Here is a 9,450-nt window from a genome sequence, read left to right as displayed (position 1 = left end):
TCTTTGTGCTCTCAGAAAACTCTTCCCAGAAGATGTCACCTCAGTGATGCTGGTCTCTTCTTAATCACTGCTAATTTCTTAGTTTCAGCTGACCAGCATCAATAGTCCCAGTAATGCAAAGGTTTCACTTTAGTAGTTCTGGTATCTTGTTAATCACAGCTCATTCTTCAGTCCCAGCTAACCAGAACCACAGAATCTTCACAATCAAAACAACATGGCCCTGATAAGAGTCTTTAATCTTCCCTCTGAAATTTCACAAGCCAGGCCTCCATCTTCTGCACTGTTCTCAATATGATCTTCCAAGCTCCTACAGAACATCCCATAGAGCTCTTAACAACCAATGGCTCTTCTAGCTCAAACTTCCAAAGTCCTTCCACAATCCTCCCCAAAACATGGTCAGGTTGTCACAGGAATACCCCACTCCTGTTACCAATTTTGTATTAGTCATGGTTTCTATTCCTGCACAAACATCATGACCAAGAAGCATGTTGGGGAGGAAAGGGTTTATTCAGCTTACTTCCATCTTGCTGTTGATCACCAGAGGAAGTCAGGACTGGAACTCAAGCAGGTCAGGAAGCAGGAGCTGACGCAGAGGCCATGGAGAGATGTTTCTTACTGGCTTGCATCCCCTGGCTTGCTCAGCCTGCTCTCTTATAGAACCCAAGACTTCCAGCCCAGGGATGGCACCACCCACAAGGGGCCCTACCCCCTTGATCACTAACTGAGAAAATGCCCCACAACTGGATCTCATGGAGGCACTTCCCCAACTGAAGCTCCCTTCTCTGTGATAACTCCAGCCTGTGTCAAGTTGACACACAAAACCAGCCAGTACAGCAGATGTTCTGGTTTTCTGGCTCTTACAATCTTTTCAAGTCTTTCTCTTTTTTAAAACCACTCACAAATGTTTATTCACGAATGGGGTGATACTTCCCCTTCTCCCAACTGTTCCTTTCAGTGAGAGAGTTCTGCTAAGCTTAGTACCATCTGTCAGAGGAAGGTCCTGGTGTGGAGGTACTTGGTTTGGAGGACGACTTCATCCTTCTGGGGGTTGCTGGTCTTTGTTGTAGGGAACAAGGTGGGGAGGGACACTGGCCATCAGCACTCAGACCTCCGTGTTGTCCCCTGTTGGAGATGTAGGGTAGTAGGGACTGGTAGTAGTAGGACCTCAGGCATCAGGCTTCCAGGAGAGCACCAGAGAAGCAACTCTGGGAAAGGGCTCCTGAGTGGTGGTAGGGCTTGGGGGAAGTTGTACTAGGAGGGGTGGTCATTGTGTAGGCTGATTCAGGAGAAGTGGGTGGCTATGTTAAGTGCCCTCAGACACTGCTAGTGTAAGAGTTCCCTGGGGTCCTGGCCCAAATCACCCAAGTAGTGGCCTGTGGTTTGGCGTCCTGCAGAAACTGGGTCAACTCTCTTTTATATGATTTTCCCTCAGCCTTAAGTGTGTAGGGATTGCGCTGTAGATATATCAGTTGTATCATTTGGGCCTGGGCATGCTACAGTTACTTTGTCTGTATTTTGACCAGTAGATCTCTTGGGATCTCTTATCAGTAGAGAGTCTGATATAATGAGAAGTAGCATGGACACATGGTGGAGAGAAAAGCCAGCTGTATAAGGTCATCAATTCTGAAGGAAACATGCTGAGATCCTTTGGGGTTGAAATAGTAAATTAATTCTTATTTGAAGCAGTATGTTATCTTATTTTATTATGAAACTATTTATGTCATCCATTTGGGTATTTGAAATTTTTAGTGTAATATAAAACTATCTAGTTTAATATGATGGTTTTACTGTTTTCCTCCTTTTAGATTTGTGATTCTGTTGGATTGGCAAAACAGATAGCTTTGCATGCTGAACTGGTAAGAATCAGAGCCACTTAATTTCCAAGAATGTCTAAGCTAAAGGAGTATAATAAAAGCTCTTTTGTAATAGCAGTAAATAAAATTGTTTTGCTAAACAAGATTAACAGTAGGTGCTATTGCTTATATACGGCATTGAGAATTTGGAGCCACGCAGTCGTATACACATTTAATCCTAGCACTTGGGAGGCAGAGGCAGGTGGATCTCTGAGTTCAAGATCAGTGAGTTCCAGGACAGTCAAGGAGACACAGAGAAACCCTGTCTCAAAGGAAACAAAAAAAGCCCCAACCCAACAAAAAAAAATCTGGACTAATGTGTGTTGTAGAATGAAAACTTATTTGTATGCCTAATATAAAAGTACTGAAAAGTTACAAAGCTCATATTAATTGAAATGTGTAAAATTTAAAGTTACTTCCTACTTAACATTTGTTTTATTCTCCCCTCCCCTTTTTAGGACCGTAGGGCATCAGAAAAACAAAAAGAAATAGAGAGAGTAAAAGAGAAACAACAGAAAGAGCTCAGCAAACAGAAGCAGATTGAGAAGGTATGTAGTCTTTTTTGTGAGATTGATGATGACCAATTGCGCACTGTGACTCTGAGATTTTAATTTACAAATGGAAGTCCATTTCTGCTTGTTGATTTATTGCATAGCAGGAAAGAATTGACATCCAAATTGTGTGGAAGCCACTGTGACATAGAACATAATTTGCTCTTAAAGCAACAAACCAGAATTTTCATATACCAAGTAGGAGTCTCTCTGCAAAAGACATTCTTTTGAGAGACTTAATTAGATGTAATTGTCTTCTTGAAAGCCACACTGACTGTGGGAACGAGAAACAGTTATTTTAGAGTGTGATATTCATATATGTACACACATGCACATGCACACAGACATACCTATAAACATGTATATGCACACAGTGTTCAGCCCAGGTTGGTTCTGGAAACCTGACTGGTGTGACAGGAAATGAAGAAAGGATGGATACTGAAGAAAAGACAGACACATTCACAGAAAACCTGGGATGGGCTCTCTTTCTGATGGAGTAGCACCAGCTACTACTACACAACAACCTCCAAACTCAGATTTTCTTATGTCAGCTCTGGAGGTGGGATAGGCAGTCTCAGTAGGTGTCTGTAGGGAGCAGTTTCAGGTTAGAGTCATTCCTGTGGTAGGAGGAGGGAAGAGGAAGTTGTGGTTGCTAGTTTTTGCATACACTCTGAACATCTGCACACAGACCAGAGGAAGGCTTTGTCACTTCCCATGGGGTGGAGACACTGTAGTCCTTAAGGAGGCCATGCTTATGTCAACAGTGCAGTCATTCAGGCCTACTCCATTCTTCTACAACACTCTTTTTTTTTTGTTTGTTTTGTTTTTCGAGACAGGGTTTCTCTGTGTATCCCTGGCTGTCCTGGACCTCGCTCTGTAGACCAGGATGGCCTCAAACTCAGAAATCCACCTGCCTCTGCCTCCCAAGTGCTAGGATTAAAGGCGTGAGCCACCACTGCCTGGCTACAACACACTTTTAAAGGAGGTTTTGGTACTAAGGATCAAACCTACAAAAGAGTAATTCAAAGTATACAGTTTTCAGAGGCAAACTACTAATTTCACAAGTAGTTTTCTCTTTGTTCTTGATGAGGTGAACTGTGAGATTATAGGAGCCTGCCTATCAAGGGTGTGGCATCGATGGTAGGAAAGAAGAGAGAAGGTAACTGGGGAATATGTGTGTGTAGAGAACACAGGAACTGGAGCTCAGCTGGGTTTAGGGCTGAGAGGAGAAAATGGCAAAGACAGCACAGAAGTGCAACTTAGGTGAGGGGAAGTGACACTTGATTTAGCAAGATAAACAGGGCAGGAGTAGCAGAGATGTGGAGAGGAGTATATAGTGGGGTGCAGAGTGGTGTGTTAGAGAAGACAGTCAGAACTCGGTTATTAGCCACAAAAAAGAAGGGTGTGTGTGTGTAAAAAAAAAGCCTTTTTTTTATGTTTGCTTTTTGGGATTATTCAAATGGTGTCAAAATTCATGCTGTTGTTTTTATTTGTTGACTATAGCCTCTCTTTTCATTAGGTTATCAGAATTAATGCACGTGACAGGATTGTAATAACTCTTAATTACAGTAAAGCTCCATAGTTTTAGGTATATAGTTGACTGCTGACAGTTACATTTAGTTTCTTTTTTTTTTTGTCTTTCCACCAGGACTTGGAAGAACAGAGTCGGTTGATAGCTGCCTCCAGTAGACCAAACCAGGCTGGTAGTGAGGGCCAACTTGTTCTTAGCAGTAGCCAATCAGAGGAAAGTGATTTGGGAGAAGAAGGAAAAAAAAGAGAGTCGGAAGCATAAACTTGTTGCTTTTTGATTTCCCCCTTTCCCTGGAATGTGGCAAAACGTATCCATGCTAAAGATCAAGGAAGAGATTAAGCTTTATATTTGCCTGCTTCAGCTTCATTTAAAAAGACTGAACTAATAACAGGTTATATCGAACATTTCCCCTTAAAAATAAAATACTATGCATTATCATCTAACTCTGCTTTCCTAAACAAGACCTGCTTACTTTTCTGTAGTAGATTGCTGAGGAATTACACTTGCTCAAGATATTTTTCCTTTAAATTGTGAACATTTTATCTTGCATTGTAATTGGCTGTCTCCATAAGAAATCATTTATTCTTCGGATTCTGACATTCATGTGTGTACTCTCTCCCTTTCATTAGGAATGTTTTACTGGTAGTGAGGGAGTGTTCAACTGAATGAGCTTAAAATCCTTTATGTGGAGAATTCTACAAGTTTGCAAATGTTCTAACAATATTGAGTGCAATAGAATTTGTACAAAATCACTAGGACGGGGCAGGTGATGCTGTTGACTTCAGGATGGTTTGTGGCTTGCTCCATTTCTCTGATGTACTAGATCATGGCAGTGGGAGAGACACCAGACACATGTCTGGTGTTTGGTGTGGCCCTTGGTATTTTGTTACCATCTTCTCAGTTCTCAGGTTGAGACTTTACTTATTGCTGCAGAACAGGAAGGGTTAGAGAGTAAGACTTCAGAATTTATTGAGATTGTTGTTGTTGTTTAAACATTTTATATTAGAATTGACATGTAAAGGGAGTGTTGTAGACTGATACATTGTATTTTCTGTATTGTGAAATAATTTTTAATGACAATGAGTGACATTTCAGAAGATGTTCTATAACAATTATGTTTACTGCTTAAATAAAAATGTGCAGTTTAGTTTAGAAAACAGTCTTTTGAATTTCAGACTGATAATCCCAGTATTTTCATAATCCCACATTTTGATAATGTATTGAATTGCCACTTTTTATCAACAAAGGCAAATAACTAATTTATGAGTGTAAAATAATTTGCACTAATTATTGTAAATACTTTTACTTTTCAAGTGAGTAAAAGATCCAATTCCATGAAAGACTGAAAAGGAATTGAACACCTCATATATTATAGGACCAAGGATGGAGTTAGCTTACTACCAAGGATTACATGTCCCTCTAGTCTGTCTTCTCTCAAAACTTTCTTTACTTGGATTTTAAACTGTGTTTATAGACCTTATTTTCATGTGATATACATGAAAAGGTGTATATACATATGTATACAGGTTAAATATATTGATTAGTATTTTACATAATCCTATGTTTATAGATTTTCAAGAGGTAAACCACTAATTTCACAAGTAGCTTTCTCTTTGTTCTGAATTAGAAGTTGTTTCTGTCTTAGTTTTCAGCATATTGCTCAGTTTCACACTCTGTAAGTACAGTTTTATGTAGGAACAAGATAATGATATATATATAGGATCATGATATCCTTTTTATCCATGTGCCAAATGGAACTAATGGTTATTTAATATTCCTTAAAGTCTTATGTTACCAAAATGTGATAATTAATAATTAATTGATAATTATTAATTAATTGATAATAAATTGATAATTATCAATTTATGGCGTGCATCTGGCTAAAAGTCTGTTTGGGGCTTACTAAAGGGAATGCCTTCATAGTAGTGTTTTCTCTGTGTTAAACTGTAAACTGCTGTGGTTAGACTGTGATTAGTGGTGGCAAGTCTTGCTTTTAAGAGGTTTTATTTTGAGATTGGTAAGGTTTCTGGGCTTTGTCGTTGTTGCTATTGGTTTTGTTTTTGTTGTTTGTTTGATTTTGGCAGTGATAGGGATCAAACCCAGAGTCTTACTAAACTATCACAGAGCCCTACCCCCACCCCAGGTTTTCCATTTCATGAAGTCTTTTCTTGATAGAAGATGTCATGCTTACTTCAGATGAAATGTGTTGTTTTATAATGAGAGTAGTCATCATCAGGAGGCACTTATATTTGGTTGGTGCTTTGTATGGTAGCAAAATACTGATATTTGGATAAAAATTTAGGCTGAAGGCAAGAATTTTCTAATTCTTCTTAAGTCATATTTCATAGGAATTCCCCCGGTTGCGTTCATGTCCACCGGTCAGACCAAACTGTGATCCAGTGCCCAGGACACATCCTGAGTGGATCAGACCATTTCAGATGATTTAACTCCTGTCACTATTACACTGTGCAGAGCCCTGCTCATCAGCTTTACTTAACTCTCCTGACAAAGGCTCCTGTGAACTTCTTCCTAAATGTTAGTATAGATCTTATGCTGTTATACTATCCTCCAAAATCTCTCCCAGCTTTTTATTTTATTTTTTCAGGGAAGCACAAAATTGATTTTATTGTTCCAAGTTTGGGTTTATTCCTGTTATGGTCACTGGGCAGAGGCAAGTAGGCCTTGCCTCTTTGCAGTCTTGGTCCTACGGGGGTCTGCTCAGATTCTCTACCATGTTCAAAGTGCACTGAGAAAGCTTCACAGTTTTAATGCGTCTTAGATGTTCAACTGAAGCAGAGTGAAGAAATGGCCCTCCCACCCCCACCCACCCAAAACAAAACAAAATAACAAAACATAACCATCCCCCTAAGCTCCTAGCAGCTGCTCCTACAGCCAGTATGAAAAAGTAATACAGACTCTTCTTAAAAAGTAGATCACACAGAAAGAACTCAGAGGACAGACGCACCCAGGGAGGTGGCAGGCTACTCCAGCCATGGTGAGAGGCCTGGGTGCTGAGATGACCCTGGAGGGCTGGGGTGCTGGTGGGTGGCTGCCTCATTCCCTCTGCCCAGCCTCTGTACTGTGGGCTGGACCATCCTTGTCAGCTGGATCCCTGGCATCATCTGCTCTCTCCCCTGAGGAATCTTGGCTCATCCTGAGGATTGGTACCTATTTTTCACTAAGGTGGTTTGACCAAGAAATAGGATGGACACTGAGCAACAGTGAGGGCCACTGGCTGGCCACATGGCTCACAGCTTTTTAGAAATTAACAAAATTGCTTTTAAAAAAAAAGTGAAATTTAGCTTCCCTAATTATACTCTGCATTCTGTTACCTATAGCTGATCTTGTTTTTGCCATTATTTAATGATTACTTGATGTTTAATTTTAAAAGAATTCCTAGCTCCACATTGTTGGGATAAGGAAGTTGCCATTATTTTGAGAAAAGGATGTAAGATGTACATAATGTTGTTGGTAAGATGATTCCGTGCAGTGAACACACATGAGTAACTACAGGAACTACACTCTTTAAAGTTTGAACTGACAATGCTGGCAGACCCTTACAGCTAGTATATTACAAAGTCTTCTGACATGAGTGAACTGGAAAACGAATTTGCTTTTAATAACAGAGTCTGAGCATTTAGATCATACTTTTAAATATTTAAATATACCATTGTATGTAGCAAGCAAACTTTCAATTTTGTTTTTAGCAAGTTTGTTTTATTTCTCTTTGAGATTTTTATTTTAAAAACATAAAGATTGGAAACTAGAACCATACTGAACTTTTTTTATGATAAAGATGAAATGGATTTTTAAAGAAAAAATTATTTAAAAATTTATTTGTTAATAGGAATGGGTAGCATAAAATACTAATGTTAATCAAAATACTTTGAAGTATTTTTAAAGTATTTAAAAAAATTCTTCATTAGGCTAATTCCTATGTATTTCTTTTCCAGGAATATTATTCTTAATAGCATAAGCTTATTAAGACTAAATGGAAGTTCGAGGATTGGGCACACCAAGAGCAATGACTTCACTGCTTTCTTAATTTCATTTCTCTGTAGTTTTGACCTCTTATCCGGAGCTACCCTGTAAAGGTTCTGGTCATGCTGCCTCTCTTTTCACCTGTCATGACCGGTTTCATCCCTTTCACGGGCCTCTCTATCCTCTCTTTGCACATGGGTTTTGTTTTGATCCCAGCATTCCTGTCTCTGGCTTCCTGGGCCACTGCTCTAAGTTTCTCTTCATGTTTCTCCTTTTCTTTTTGAGGTATCTTACTTTCTACTTGGGCTTTTCCACTGCTTCTTGAGCCTTCCGATCAGCAATGTATAGTACTTCAGCCAGTTTGGCAAATTTTTCACTTTATGGACCATCTGAAGTCCTCTTCCATCAGCAACTAGCCACTTATCTAATGGAATGGCATACCCCTTAGAGTTCTTTCACTTGGAAATACAAGGAGGGATTTTCCACTTCTGCTGTTTCTTGACAGTCATCTTCTGAGGAGGAGAGTGCATTACAGGTGCAGGAGACTGTGGTCCCTGAGGAATTTTCATAGTAGTTTTGAATCTTTGAAGCGCCCATGGGTCTTTTTGCATTTCTACTATCCAAATAACCCTCTGTTTGGCCTCAGAATTGAATGCTACTCCTTGCTTAGATGGTGTGTCACTGGTGCGAACCATCTTCCCTGAAGGAGGACTGAGACATGAAAGAAAGATGATTCATTCTTTCTGAGATAGGGTTTTTCTGTGTAGTCCTTCCTGGGAGCCCTGGAACATTTCCTGCAGACCAGGTTGGGCTAGATCAGATATTCACTTGCCTCTGCCTCCCAAGTCGAAGGCAGCAAGGACAGACTCCTGTCCATACTGAACTTTTATTTAGTCTCTGGCTATACTTGTAACCAACTTCAGTTATGTGAATATTGGGGACTAAATGATAATTTATGTGTAAGACTGCTTTGTATGTTTTATGGTTTTTGTATGTAAGTAAATGGATTAATTCTTATTTCAATGATAGTAACCAATTGTGCAGTGTACAATTAAAAATCATTCAGCATCTCTCTAAAATTGGATTTGTGATCATGGTATAGCTTGTGGAGCAGAGGACTTATTTTTTCATTTGTCAAAATAGGTATTTGCTGACAAGGATTCAAGAAATGTGTTGTTGGATTTTTTAAAATGTATAATAAAGTCCATGATTTTTATACAGCATTTTTGTATGAAATATTTGATAGTTACTCTGAATTTTTTTTCCTCCAAATAATTTCAGATATTTTCAATCTGGGGCCAGGGAGATGGCTGAGCTCTTCCAGAGGCCTGAGTTCAGTTTCCAGCACCCACATCAGATGGCTCACTTGCCTGCAACTTTAGCTTGAGTGGATCCAGCACTTCCTTCTAACATTGATGGGCATTGTGCTCACATGTCACATGCTCACATGCCACTACACAGACACACACACATACATATCATTAAAAATAACAAGACGAATATTAAAGTTTCTTTTAATCTATTGTAACACATT

At 39.4% G+C, this 9,450-nt stretch overlaps 1 protein-coding gene across 1 annotated transcript in view; it reads left to right on the top strand.

Moving 5' to 3' along the window:
* The window catches only part of Appl1 (adaptor protein, phosphotyrosine interacting with PH domain and leucine zipper 1), a 56,098-nt gene extending 46,959 nt beyond the window's left edge, over positions 1–9,139 (top strand). The window contains exons 20-22 of the mRNA XM_031362946.1: positions 1,806–1,856; positions 2,312–2,401; positions 4,053–9,139. Coding sequence (XP_031218806.1) covers positions 1,806–1,856; positions 2,312–2,401; positions 4,053–4,196 — 285 coding nt within the window. The 3' untranslated portion in view covers positions 4,197–9,139. The remainder of the gene's footprint in view (positions 1–1,805; positions 1,857–2,311; positions 2,402–4,052) is intronic.
* The last annotated feature ends 311 nt before the right edge of the window (positions 9,140–9,450 follow it).

The sequence above is a fragment of the Mastomys coucha genome, unplaced genomic scaffold (assembly GCF_008632895.1).
Source record: "Mastomys coucha isolate ucsf_1 unplaced genomic scaffold, UCSF_Mcou_1 pScaffold9, whole genome shotgun sequence".
In the NCBI taxonomy this organism is placed as follows: domain Eukaryota; kingdom Metazoa; phylum Chordata; class Mammalia; order Rodentia; family Muridae; genus Mastomys; species Mastomys coucha.
This window is presented reverse-complemented; position numbering and strand designations above follow the sequence as displayed.